Genomic DNA, 15,382 nt, shown 5'->3' with positions numbered 1-15,382 from the left:
AGTTGTCACGTCACGCTCATCGGAGGCAGTTTGTTATAAAGCATTGCATAGTTTTCCTAAAGCCTCTGACACACATTGCTGTTGGCAGACGGTTGTATGAGCACTGTTTTGTTGTTGTATATGGCGCATTTCCTTTGCAACTTAAGTTTTATTTTTGTTTCCTCCCCCCCTCTCGTTCATGTTTTGTTGCTGCAGTATTATTCTGCAGTAGCCGGATACAGTAATATCCTTTGTTAGAGTATTAGTTCTTACCAGTCAAAATCACAAAAATTTAACTAAAAACCAAAACCAAGAAAAATTCCCGGGATTCTAAGCAATTCCCTGGTTTTCTCCTGGATGAAAAAATTCCCGGGTTTTTCCCCAGATCTCCCGATTGTCCCGGGTTGTATACACCCCGCCTCCATAAAGACACACTAGTTTCAAGACACTGTTGTAGTGTCTCTGGTGTTTTTTTTACAGATGTATTTTGTAAGCCAAAAAGCCATTTGCATTTTGTGATGAGGAATATCGCAACCAAATTTTTTCCAGGCCAGTTTCCTGAATGGTTTCATGCAAATATTTGAGCTGACAAACTCTCTTGATCTTTCCCTATTCAGTTTTTAGCATTTTGTGTGGCAGGTTGTTGCTAGAGATTTTTTCTTCTTTTTTTTCCTTTAATGATACTTCATTTACTCTATGTTGAGTTAATGAATTTCCAAGTAATATTTTCTTTCTCATGTACCTGAGTCACTTTCCATGAATGCCTGGCTGATTTTCTTATTTCCTCATGATGTCTACAGCAATGACAAAGTATTTTCTAAACTCAGCTACACACAGATCACTCAAACTGATTCTTAGTAACAGTTTGTAGTTTCATTTTGAAGATTTTATAATTTGAAGTTCGACTGCAATATTTCTGCACTAGTTTTTAGTTATCTTTTCAAATATAATAATTGCTACAAAGCATTGTTTTCCATTTCATGTTGTGTTCATGCCATCCATTCAATAATATGGACATAGTTTTTACTAAAATAAGTTGCTTTTTATTGATAACATACACTCAATTCAGATTACTTACAATATCTACAAACAAATCACGAATACAATATTCAGCACACAAATATTTCCAAAGCAATGATGTATCTGTCTTATTCTCCTAGTTTAGAATGAACATTATAAAAGCAACCAATGAACACCCAATAAACATGTTTTCATACCTGACTGGTCGGTGTACATGTACTGCAACACAGACCCATGAATGGTCTTCCTTTACAGCTCAGCTTGATGTCCCACGGGACTTCCTTAATAAGAAACTGTTTTCTATTCAGGGTCTGTAAAACAAAACAGACACCAAAGTGTATGTTACAAAGATCTAGAACTTCACAAATCAGGAAATAAATTACAAACTGCTCTCTCTCTCTCTTCTCTCTCTCTCTCTCTCTCTCTCTCTCTCTCTCTCTCTCTCTCTCTGAGAAAAATAACTGCATGAGATTTGTACATGTCTGCAGCTCAAAATTCATTCTATTTTGGTATGTACTGATTTATTCACACCACTGTTCTTTAATTTGCTTTTAAAATTTGGATTTATGTTTGCTTGATGCACTTTGAGCCAAGGTTAAACCCAGACTGTTAAATCTATATATTTGCATTTTTTTTTCATACAGTCATCAAACTGATGACTTTCACAAACATCATACTTACATGTGCAATGATCTTGCAGTACTAAATTGGAATGCAGTAATAGTAATAATAATAATAATTATTATTATTATTGTTGTTGTTGTTGTTGTTGTTGTTTTTGTTAAAAGCAATCTTACACAAACTCAGTGATAGCATCCATTTCTTAGAAATTAATTCTGTACTAAAATATATATGCTGAGAGAATGAATTAACAGTCCTGCTGCTTAAAATGCACAAACTGAGTACTAACAATTTTTATCAGAACCAATTTCCATTTTATTACCAATATTCTTGCATCTCAGATTTTTATAGTGGCTGGAAACCTGTTAAGGCACATCTGATCAATGTTATGTGGACTATGATCTGTTACTCTTAACTTATTGTTAGTTTTATGCCTGCAATAATTGCTCTTACTTCTAGCACTGTAATCAGAAACATCACTGCACTTGCCAGACTGGCTTTGATTTTGTGCAAAAAAAGTTAGTGATAAGCATAAATACAAGGAGTACATTGTCAGACTTTTGTGTTTTATAAATGATTCAAGACAGAACTCAATGCATCCGTGTTCATTCACCAGCCTTATTGCACTTTTCAGCAGTACTACTATCCCACTGAGCTGCATGTCTGCAGCACAGCCACACAATTCCAAAAAATAATTAAGCTATGGGTAAACTGCACCAAAATACGTAGTTTCAACAATGTAAGAAAATATAGATTGCTACTTACTGTAAAGACAACATGTTAATTTGCAGACAAGCATAATTAAGAGACACTAACACATAAGCTTTCGGAAACAGACCATTCATTCATACAAGCAAGCACACCTCACGCACACATGACAGCCAGTTCTGGAAGCTTGGACCAGAACGCCACTATCATGAAGTCTTGAAGCAGCAATCTATAAGGAGGGGGTAGGGAAGGGGAAAACATAGCAATGCATAGGGGGAGGGGGGAAGGGGAGCACTGTCTGGCGGAGGGACTGGACTGCCAACAGGCACTGGGGCAGGAAGGTGGGGAAAATGAAGTGAAAAAGGAGAGGAACATGGAAAGATGGGTGGGTACGTTGGCAGAGGGTGGCAGGTGGCAAACAAACAGGATGGGAGACAAGAATGGGGAGGAGATGATCGGACAGAGGGGGTCGAAACTGTTGGGTGGAAGGTGTGGGGACAGTTTGTAACTATCCTGGTCTTAACCTATGGCAACATACTGTCCCCACACCCTCCACCCCAACACACCCACCTATCTTTTACTGCTTTTCTCCTTTTTTGCCCCTTTTTCCCCACCTCCTTGCCTCACAACCTACTGACACCATGCCTGTTGGCAGTCTAGTCCCTGCGCACCCCAATGGACGGTGTCCCCCTCCCCCTCCCCCACCTGTACACTACTATCCTTTTCTCCTTCCCACCTCCTCCAGATCGCAGTGTCCATTCCACATGATAGTTCTGGTGCGAGCTGCCTGAGTTGGCAGTCATATGTGAATGAAGTGTACTTATTTGTGTGAATGAATGGTGTGTGTTTCTCTATCTTTCTCTGATGAAGGCTGTGGCTGAAAGCTTAGGTGCGAGTGTCTTTTAACAGTGCCTGTTTGCAACTTAACACATCATCTAAAAAAATGGTTAAATAGCAATCTATCTTTTCCTACAGTGCTGATATTCCAACCTGGAGTTTCCATTGTTTGACAATATTTTTTATGCTTTTGCAGAGGACTACTTTTGACAGTTGGCTGAACAGCTACATCTAATCGATTTTAATTTTCCCCACATATATAGTTAATGAGGTTTATCCATTGAAGGCTTTTGTCTACAAAGATATCAAGGAATTTGAGATTGGATTGTCCACGACCAAGCTATTGTATATGCTGTCAGTTCCATACGATATAAGTTGACTGTTTTGTATGTTAGTGACAGGGCCTTTGTAACAATAGTGTTTAAGCTCTGATGAAGGAAATAACTAGTCATGACTGATTCCAGCTCATTACAATCCTTCCTACAAAACAAAAGAGAGGTTTCATCTTCATAGCTTTCTATGTGTCAGTTTGGTGTGGGTTTTTGAGCAATATCATTACCACAAAGAAAATGATCAAGAATTGAACACCCTATATTATTAGTGGACTGGTAATCCAGTCTCATTATCTATTTTGAAAGAGTTTTGTACACAGTTTGCAATTCATTAAAAATTATAAACAAATAATTATTGATTTGCCAACACACTCGGCTTGTCAAAATTGTGTGTACAACTTTAAATGTGCTTCAGAAATAGTGTGAAATCAATGTTTCTTTACTTTTGATGATTACCCTGATTCCTGACTCAAGAGGATTAAGAACAGAACTTGTGTAATATTTTAGAGAAAACCCTGAAACTATATGTCCATAACACTACTGATACCCCATCACTTACATACACAAAATCCTCTTGCACAAATTATGATACCCTTAAAAATACAAAAATTTATATTAATATTTGAAAAATATAGAACTGTTTGTGATATTCACTTATTATGTAAGCTAAAATTCACAAACTCTTGAACAGCAGTGAAAGAACACTACAGCAGAAGCTCAAGTAATTTGTTTTTGAAAATGGATTTGGGAAGAGAGCTGGAAATTTTGGCAATAACAAACTGAACACTTTTTGCACCAATGACAGAGTTTCTAATATATAGTTGATGTTATTCTAATGTATGATATTATATGTTGCATTTTTTGTTGTGCTGTTTTCATAATGAGTCTAGTTCTTTATAATGAAGAACTTGGCAGAAGATATCTATTGCAAAACAGTGGCAAAGGATCTATGGCAAGAAGTTTATAGACTAACTCTACAAATTTTCTTGTAAACAATGATTTTTTGTCAAATAAACGCATTCCTCCAGAAAAATAGCTTCTTAAGACATAATGAAGTGTTCAGACACAAAATAGGCTGCTTTAATGACCTTCTGGTCATCAGGATCAGTATTTTTAATGAACCATCTGCTGACTTTGATATCCTTATAATGTGAAGTGTATAACAATCTCAGTCTAGTTTGAAGTGTAAGGAAGACCAAAAACCTTGGTACTATATGCTTTCTACAATTGCTGATTATTTTTTGTTACTGTTAAGTTTCTCAGGGTCTTTAAAACTACCGTTAAAATGAATTAAATTGGTCGATTAACAGTAAATCAGGACTGTAAATTTATACTAACTGCTCTTGGCTGTCAACTACTAATTAGCATAAACAGAAACAGTACAGACCTGGTAGAGAACACTGATGGTTTATGATGAACCACTCAAATCTAATACAACAGATGCTACTGATCTGTTGTCCATAGTTGTTAACAAAACTTTTTGATTCCTTTCCTAAGGTGTGTTACCTAATGTGCTCATATGAGAGTATGTTGTTGTTGTTATCTTCAATTCAAATAAGTGTTTTGTGCAAGTTTCCACACTAGCCCTTCCTCTGCAAGCCTCTTCATCTCTACATAACTATCACAACTTACAAAAACTTGAGCCTACTTACTGTAATCAAGTCTTTGTCTCTCTCTACAATTCTGTAACCCAATTGATTTTTCTTCAATGTCTCACGACATACTAATCCATTCTTTTAGTGTTGTGCCATAACACACTTTTCTCCCCAACACAATTCCGTATCTCTAATTAGTTATGCTGATAGCGCAGTGGTCATATTTCCCCTAAAAATAACTTCTGATCAACACAAATGAAGGCTTAAATTAGATCACAGAAAATACTCACCATAAAACAACTTTTTTATGGATCCTAAGATGTTATCCTTAAGTGTGAATCAACCTTATACAGCCTTAATAGGCAAAAACTTTGGACCACAGAGATTGCTTTTCAGGAACTGGGCTGTCTTGCAGCCTTCACTAATTGTCAATAGCCACCTACAGCGGTTGTAAACTTAAATAAAGTGCCTACTTCAACACATTCCACAGAATGTTCGACACTTCAACTTTGCATGATGAAAAGCAATTCTCCACTGATTTTGCCTTTCATCTGACATGTTTCACATTGTCATGGATGATTTCTAACATTTGCATTCTGGCGATGTTCACTTATCCAGCAGCTAATACATGTGAAGTTACATTAACAGAATTCCAAACATTTTGTTCCCGAGTCCAGTGACACCTCATTAGCCTATTCACTTAAATGCCATGACACAGACAAAGCAGTGTTGTCAGAAACTGGTTTTGGGTAAGTAATAATGGTTTGTTATTCTAGACAATTAAGTCATTTCTTTGCATCCTTAAATCTTGCATTATGATAAAATGTAGGTATTTAGTGTCACCAGGATAAAATTCATTCATTTCTGAAAAGTTTTTCACAAACAGTAACATATCCAAATCGTCCTTTGTTTAATCAAAATCGCTCCGTTTGAATAATTTGTACAAAACATAAAGAACCGGTTAAATAAAGCTCTTATCATAAATTATTTAAATTTAGCCGCACAATACTTTCAAATTCAAGTATGAAGCTGAAGTATGTGCATAATGAAGAGATGCAAGTGATCTCACATTTTAAATTACTGAAGTCCAATTAAAGCACTTAGCTCCTTCCACTTAATCATCTTATTTTCAGACTTGAAAGAAGAACGGATCTGTTGGATGACACTCAGTTTGGCTTTAGGAAACACAAAGGCACCAGACAGGCAATTCTGACATTAAAATTGTTACAGGAAGCAAGAGTTAACAAAAACTGAGAAACTTTCTTCGTATTTGCTGACCCACAAAAGTGTTACATCAGGTTAAGTATTCCATGGTACTTTGAATCCTAAGAGAAATTGGTGTACTCTACAGGGAAAGATGGTTAACACACAGCACAAACAACAACTAAGAGGGAACAATACAAATGGAAGCCCAAGAGAAAATTTTTAGATTGAAAAACGCATAAATAAGGCTGCAGTCTCTCTTCTCTACTGATCAACATTCATATCAAGAAAAAGATGAATGAAATAAAGTGTAAAGCAAGGCTGCAGCCTCTCTTCTCTACAGATCAACATTTATATCAAGGCAAAGATGAATGAAATAAAATTTCAGTACTTGGGTTAAAAGTCAGGGTGAGAGGATATGACTGATAAGATTCACTGACGAAATTGCTATCTGCTGTGAAATTGAGAAGAATTACCCTGGATCTTTTGAATGGAATGAACTGTCTACTGGACGCATAATGTGGACTGAAAGTGCATTGTGTAGAAATGAAAATATTACAAAGCAGCTAATATGAGAATAATGACAAACTTAGCTTATACCTTTAGGATCACAAAGTAAGTGAAGTGATGCAAGACTGCTACCTTGCAGGAAAAATAATATTTGCGGGATGAATCAAGGATCACACAATAAATAGACTCACATAGACAAGGGAGTGTTTGTCACTGAAAGGAGTCTACCAGTGTCAGATGTAAGCCTTAACTTAAGAAAGAAATTTTTGAGAATGTACGCCTGGAGTGCAGTATTATATGGAAGTGAATCTTGGACTGTGGGAAATAAGGGAATTAAAGTGTTTGAGATGTGATTTTGCAAAAGGATGTTGAATATTAATTTAGCTGATAAGATTAGAAAAAGGAAGTTCTAAACAGAATTGAGGAGTAAAGCAATATATGGAAGACACTAATTACAAGAAAGAATAGGATGATAGGATATGGGAAGACATGGTACTAGAGAGAGCTATATATGGGGAAAATTGTATAGGAAGATGGTGATTAGAACATGTACAACGAATAAGCAAGGATGTTTGATGTAGGTGCTCTACTGAGATGAAAAGACAGAAACATCAAACCAGTCAGAATAGGGAAAAAAGAGAGAGGGGAAGGAGAGGAGGAGCAAGGGTGAGAAACCAGGTGACATTCACTGAAGAACAATGACATAACCTGTTTCTGTTTCCATTTATCACTTCAACCAGTATAAGACAGACTTGACACATCTGATTTAATCTTGATGTGGCCAAATGATGCACTGTGCTGGAAAGGAAAAAAACTATAAAATAGAATATTTCTCAACAAAGCCAGTAAAACAAGAGATTTGGTGACTAAGATTTTGAAAATTAGTGTTAGTCACAACTAAATAAACCACATTATTCATGATTCACTACGATAACATCAAGTTTCTGTGAGTTGGTTGCAAGACAAAGGCTTGCGTAGTTACCACGTGTTTATGAGACTGCAGAACACAAGTTCTTGGGGCATCAATGTTCATCTTCACTAAAATAAAGACAGAACATCAAAAAAATTACATGCACTGGAAAAGAAACCTTTGAATACTGAAAATATGTAAGCCTGGAATATTGCAGATCCAGATGGGGCACAAGAAACAGTCAGTCTTTATGTGATCTGTCTGACAATCATACAAAGCTTACAATCAGTTCAAACTATCACAATACAGTACTTACAAACTGATACAGCATGGTAATATGAACCTACACAAAGGCTCAATTAATAATGAATAATGGTATATTTTGTTTCCAATATCTGTAACAACTTGTAAACTTGCCTCACGAAGAAACAGGTGATTTCAACATGTTTGTGCCCCTGCAGGAGGTATTAGGTAGTACAATGTTTCTGAGAAACAATAAAGTGAAAGGTAATGATGAAGTGAAAGAAGGGTTGCACAGCCATTCTAAACAACATTTTTTTATGTGCTGGCAACGAGGCACTAGTAAAATAAAGTAGATATACTGGGGAGCCACAAGTGTAACTAACTAACTAACTACATTGTAAAATCACATGTGTTAGAAGTTTTGGAAGAGCAAAAACAGTTTACACAAACAGGTACTTATCATTAAGTACATAAGTGAAATGAAATAATAAAAATGAAAATACAAGACTCAATTACTTACTGAAAACAGATAATGCTAGGGGATGTAGTATATCACTCATAAGTTTTCTTATGAGATAACAAAACAATGACTGAATCTGAGAAAACTTTGTAACAGAATAAAACTACATAGAGAACGATAACAATGATAAGGTTTGTCTGTGATACTGCCCTTGAGACAAAGAATAAAATCTAATATAGATCTATAATTACATGAAATACACTGACTACTGAAGTGGAACCACCAACTTGAGCCCAATCTAATACCTCTGGAATGATTAGAACAGGTTATTCTAATGGTGCTCCACTGGGCACAGGTGCGCAAAATGCCCGAGGGGTAGTGTGAGCTACCAAGCAGGTAGTCTTACTGTATGTGTTCTGAGGAAGCGCATGACACTTAGCCAAACCTGGTCATGGGCACAACAGTACTATCACATAAGCTACAGCCTGGCTGCCCAACTACCAACACGTTGTTTGTTTGCCCACCCCTGCCGACCTGTACCCAAGACACCTGACTGCTGCGGGTAGGCATTTGATCTGCAAAAGCCTAATTTAGAGTCTTGATAGCAATCCAGATCATTTACCTGAACAACCAGCAACCACCATGTAAAATATTGTTAAGGAAAAATAATCTAGTGGAAATCCTCCTCTGTTGATTATGTGCTCCAACAACATAAAAAGAGAGCCAACACAATATTAATAATATGACTACTCTCTTATGGACCAACAAAAACTGATGTCCAGATACTTTCAATTGCATAATAATGTATGCTCTACATTTCCAGTTAATTTGATAATGGAGGATATTACAACTATAAGAATTCTGCAAGAAAAAACAGCTTCCAATATGTAACACATACCATGCAGTATGACACTATCATTGGTGTGTGACGGTGGAGATAATGATGCAGCTATGTATTTAGCACTGCATCCAATCCTGTGAAATGCCGGACAGTAAGAGCAACAGTGGATTGGAGTGCACTCCTTTTAGTGCTTTGTATTTGCTTTATTTCGTTTTATGTTCCTATATGTATGAAAACACAGTTAAATTACTACTACTACAACAACAGAATTAATATCACTGTGGTCTGCAAGGGTATGAGTTAAAGGTCTAAAGAAATGGATTACACAGGAATTATCTGTAGTTACAAATAGTAGTAGTAGTAGTAGTAGTAGTAGCAGCAGCAGCAGCAGCAGCAGTAGAGGTAGTAAGTAGTAAGTAGTGTTCGTATCATCACCACCGCTCATTCAAAATCCAGTGCCAGATAAACACTTATTATAGACTTTTGCATGGATTATAGTCTTCAGCTATATGCATTCGCGTAGCTCCTGCAAGTTTTGTAATGTCATTTTTCCATCATACATTGGTAGTTATTTCAGTCTTTTCTTCTCTCTTGGAATGCAGTAAATAACTTCCTAAGCCCATTCACCATACATGTGCTTGGCTACAACTCCTGCCCATCTCAATTTTATTTTCATTATACTCATAATTACCTCTACCACTCCAGTCTAATTCCTGATCCACTTGTTAACTTTCATGTCTCCCCTAATAAAACATGTGGTGTCACCACCAGACACCACACTTGCAAGGTGGTAGCCTTTAAATCAGCCATGGTCCGTTAGTATATGTCGGACCCGCGTGTCGCCACTATCAGTGATTGCAGACCGAGTGCCGCCACACAGCAGGTCTAGTCTAGAGAGATTCCCTAGCACTCGCCCCAGTTGTACAGCTGACTTTGCTAGTGATGGTTCACTGTCTACCTACGTTCTCATTTGCAGAGACGATAGTTTAGCATAGCCTTCAGCTACGTCATTTGCTACGACCTAGCAAGGCGCCATATTCAGTTACTAACGGATAATATTGTGAATCATGTACCGTCAAGAGCGACGTTCATCATTAATGGATTACTGTTAAGTATGAAACTAATTACGTCCGCTTTCTGAGTTCTAATTCCTAGTCATGTTCCAGACCTCACATCAGTATAGTTCTTCCCTCCTCACGCCAGCCTGCGTGAGCTAAAACACATCCATTTCGGCCTCCTCTAGTAACACGGTGTTGGCTCTTATGCCAACACAACAAAACACAACACAGGTCTGTCCATTAGTTACTCAACAACAGTTAGGTTGGATGGAATCATCCAGAAGGATGATAATGCCCGCCCTCACACTGCCAGCCAGACAAAAGCTACACTTAAGCAATTTGGCTGGGAAACCTTGCAACATCCTCTGTACAGCCCGGATCTTTCACCACATGATTTTCACATCTTTGGCAATGAAGAAAGACATGTGGACGTAGGTTTCAGCTGGACAAAGAAGTGGCAGAGTGGATGCAGTAGTGGATCCGTCATCGGCCAACCGCATTCCACGAACAGGAACTGATTGTCTTGTTCCCCAGTGAGATAAATGTTGATTACTTTTGAATGTAACCACACCATGATCACTTGGTGGCGGGTGTTTGATTTTCATTTGATTACCCCTTATACAATCACAGCTTGCAAATTGTCCACTGTGCTACATCCACTTCTAATGTCAGCTAGTTCTTTGTCCAACTAAAATCTCAAGCATCCCCCCCCCCTCCCCCCGACCATGCTGATAATTTTAGTAAGTGCATGTACATTACACAGAGACAAGGCTGATAAGTCTATAGTTTCTTGCTTATGATTTTTTATGTGTTCTGTTTGTCCTTCCTGTCACATAACATAATTACAGTACTTTTCCAGTTTTGGGAAATGTCATCCTTAGTAGGCATTTTGTAAACTATTTTGCAAGTTCCATTAATTTTCTTTCTTATTCAGCTACAGTCAGTTCTACTGAAATGTCATAGCCATCACTGCTGTTACAAAATTGCATTTATGTGTTCTGAGTTCAGCACCTGTGTTTGACAGCACTCACATGCTCTTTTTAGATTCTCGACTTCCTAAACTGTAAAAGCTACTACACAAGTCAACACCATAAACAATTTTTTTTAAATATTAAGAATTAACCAATGGATTTTAAAATGTCACAAAAAATTTATAAAAGTAAACAAACTGAAACACTTGGACTCACAATCCTGATGTTGTCCCTGATGGCCAAACGTTGACGATTACGTTCTTGGTAACCATAACGTCTTAGACTTGCAAAGGAATGTTTCTGTTGATCTCTAAAGGCTTCTACATTGGCCAATTTGTTGTGTGGTTTCCATTTCTGTTCCCACTGAATATTCAACTGCTGAAGCCGAGTTGCAACAACATCCACCATTTCTTGCAAACCACTGAAATGGAAAATTGTAGTTGATGTCATATTATTCCTACAATGCTCAAGATACAATAAAAATGACTGAAAAGCTATAATACCAACAAAGTGAAACAAAAGATGCCAGAAATAGTCATTATGACATAATATCTATAGAATCACAAAATATTTGCAATAACAGACTGAGTCTATGCAGCTTAATTGAAAGGTCTGCTTCATGGAAGTGAATTTTGCTTTAATATCAAATAACACTTGTTCTGCAGATTTAATTTTTTTCTGACTACTTTTTCTGGAAAACCATCAAATTACGTCAAGAATCTAATAGCAATGATTGAGGTTTTTGCAAATGATAATTTTAGTATCGCAGCTGTAAATCTCTTAGAGTAACTTAAATAACAAACTATATTTGCAATGATATTCAACAGAAGCATAAACTTATTATTAACATGATCACTTTGGATGTGAAACAATACGAAGTATGTCATGCAGTTCATTCAGTACAATCATCACTGACATAATGACTAAGTCCTCTCCCACTCTCCCATCTCCACAAAGAAACACATTTGTCCTACAAATCCTTCCCACATATGCAGAGCCTATTTGAGGCAGACTGCACTCATTTAAAATAAATTTATCAGCTACACTGGTTGACATGGTGATTTTCAGATATCAATTACTTACAGCTGTGTATATTTCTTACTAGTATGGGCTTATCAGGCTTTGCCTTGCACTTCTGGTACATGTAAACAAAACAAATGAATTCCGAAGTCTATCACAAAAATAATGGATAATTACCAGCTTCCCATGAAGAGTCAACTGTTTTGAATTGGATGCTTTCTAACCCAAAGCAAAATTATGTAATGTGTGGGTGGAGTTTTAAGGTTTGTAGACATAGGCGTGATTAATAAGTTAAGAAGGTACAAATGTATGTAGGTTGCAGCAGTTATGCAGAGATGAAGAGGCTTGGGCAGGATCGACTAGCCTTGCCAGGTGCATCAAATCATTTTTCTTACAGATGGTGACAACAATAACAACAACAAACAAACAAACGTAAGTAGATAAAATTTATAAAGTTATTGCAAAGTGTCATTGGACATTTTTGGTGTGGTTACTTTGGTAAGTTACGAAGGCAGGGGAGGCAGGTATGTAAAAATTTTTCACAACTTGAAGTTTTTCTTGAAGAATAACTATGCAAACTGGTAGGTGGGTTTCTTCATACACTTTATAGTACTGCCATTGAAGATATTTTAGAGAGATTGTAGTGTAACAAGGAATTTTGTAAGGAATACCATGGCATACTCCTAGGCTCTTTGAGAAATGGAAGATATTCATATGAATGCAAAAAGGAAAACTATTACTTTAAGTTAATTGAACTAGAGTGGAGCAAAACATATTCTGTGCAGCCACTGATGGAAGGCGTCATAGTGGACTGCCAAGAAATAACAAACGAGCCTGCATTAGCAATGAAAGTTATGTAAAATGTAAGGTAACTGACTTACTCTACTGTACACGGACAAGAGAGGAACAGCAGCCTGGTGTTCATTTAAAGTATATTTTATTAATGGTTAATTTGACAATATATGGTTGCAATGATGGAACTCTGGTTATGAATGCTTTAAATTGTTTGAGAAGAGGATCCAAGTACCGCGAAGAAGATTATTAGTGGGGACTGAATAGCAGGACCAGCTCTGTAAGATAAAGTTATAGGCTATCTTATCCAGCAGATACTAGCAAGCAAATCAAATCTCCAAAAGTTGAGTACTATTCCAGGAGCACACATGTAACAGGTTGGTTTGACATCTCCCTGTGAGCACTAGGCACATGACAAGGTGCCAATAACAGAGGATATGCATCAGGTGGAGAATATTGCAGTCACTGTACAATGTGTGTTAGCGTATAAGAAATTAGTTTCTTAATGAATTTTGTTGCAATTCATACCGCACATCTACTTAACAGATGGAAAAAATATGCTCCTTCAAAACCGGTTTGAGGAAAGACTTGAACATCAAAAGTTCAACCTGATCATTGTACAGTCATCTCCTTTAAGAAGTTTCACTTTTGAACAACAGGAAGACATTACTAATAAGGTCATGTAATCTTGCAACCTTCACATGACATGCTGCAGTTCAACTTACTTCCACTGAATCTATGATAAGTCACCTTCAACAGCTGTACTATTTTATGTTCAGATTGAAAGACATTTGTACGTGATACCAGATACCATGGGTCTCATTTGTTGAAATCTTTTTCAATACCCACACAATGCTGTACTAAATTTTGTGTTAAGAAGTAGACACTCTGGTCGTTGTTTTAGTTATCATTACTACTCAGTTTTCAAATTACTTTCTGCTTTATCCTGCTTTCTGTGTCCTTCACTGTCGGGTATTTGCAAAACAGAGTAACATTCACTTTACCATAGGACAAATAAATGACAATAAGTTGCACAAGAATTAATTGCGCAGGTTTTACCTACAGCAACCAATCTATGCATTTTTACTGATTTTAATGTACCACAAAAGACCAGGCATTTTTTACAATGATTTTACCATAGAAGCTGCCTAAAACGATCACAAAAATATGCCTTCTCACTCCTTCCTTCCCGTCTGGTTCCTTTTATCCAACCAACACTGGGTTGGGGCAGGTATGGTACTTCTATTTCACTGGGAACCAACCACACATGTGTATAGGCTATTTCTATCATGGGATCACTACTCCCAAAGGCAATTTAAATTGAGCTATCAGCTACCCCCAGAAGCAAGCACTTTGTTATCCTCAGCTATTTGGGTGATTATCGCAAAATTATATACTGAAGAAATGTTTCAGATCACCCATTTAACCAAAAAATTTAACATTCAGCTACAAGAATGAAAGTTACAAAAATCGTCCATTATCATCCTATGAGGTGTATGAAATCCCCACTTTCCGATCATAGTAATGAATCAGTATCAAAAATTTAACTGACAGGATACCTTACTTAAACCCATCTATTAATTAATAATAAAATTAATGGAGACAAGATTATCATGCAGAACCTAGGCAGCAATTAAAAGACAATTATACTTTTCTTGTAGTTTTGAAGCCACAAACTGTTTGTAAAGAAATGATATTTTTTTGCTAACTACGAGAGAAGTGTCACATTTAAGGAAAAAATGTGCTTAGTACACCATTGTTCCGCAAGAATTTTTGCTCAAATGAGAATGCCAGTTGTACAGTTACTTCCCAAATAATTTCAAACCCTCAAATAAAAAAACTTCACCTTTATACAATGTAGGCTTCCAAAGTTATACAATCTAGGCTTCCAAAGCTGGTATTAACTTCAGTTAAAACATCCAGGCTCACAGGCCATGGCTGATACGTAAAGCTTTTTCCTGACGTTTCATCACCTGCAGCAAGAGATGAAACCTAATGGGACAGCTTTACATATCAACCATGGCCTGCCATGCTGAAAATTTTAAGTGAAGAAAATATCACCAGTTTTTTTTTCTTTTTTTTTTTTGGGGGGGGGTGGGGGGGGGGGGGGGGGTTGGAAGGGGGGGGGTGTATCCTAAGCATTTGATTGTATAGGTCATGGTATTCACTTAGAAAACATTTAAATTTTATGCAAATACTGGTATTGCAAAAAAAAAAAAAATAGTTTAGATCACATTTAACAAAAGGAATGCCGATGGAGTACTGTATAATTCAACAGTGAT

General features: G+C 36.8%; 1 protein-coding gene across 4 annotated transcripts in view; it reads right to left on the bottom strand.

Moving 5' to 3' along the window:
• Window positions 1-15,382, bottom strand: part of LOC126474925 (glycerol-3-phosphate acyltransferase 1, mitochondrial) — a 427,627-nt gene that overhangs the window by 147,516 nt on the left and 264,729 nt on the right. For all 4 annotated transcript variants that reach the window (XM_050102436.1, XM_050102437.1, XM_050102435.1 and 1 more), the window contains exons 2-3: window positions 11,505-11,709; window positions 1,197-1,310 (exon numbers count right to left, since the gene is read on the bottom strand). In XM_050102436.1, coding sequence (XP_049958393.1) covers window positions 1,197-1,310; window positions 11,505-11,696 — 306 coding nt within the window. In that variant the 5' untranslated portion in view covers window positions 11,697-11,709. The remainder of the gene's footprint in view (window positions 1-1,196; window positions 1,311-11,504; window positions 11,710-15,382) is intronic.

This window comes from Schistocerca serialis, chromosome 4 (assembly GCF_023864345.2).
Source record: "Schistocerca serialis cubense isolate TAMUIC-IGC-003099 chromosome 4, iqSchSeri2.2, whole genome shotgun sequence".
NCBI classification, from domain to species: domain Eukaryota; kingdom Metazoa; phylum Arthropoda; class Insecta; order Orthoptera; family Acrididae; genus Schistocerca; species Schistocerca serialis.
This window is presented reverse-complemented; position numbering and strand designations above follow the sequence as displayed.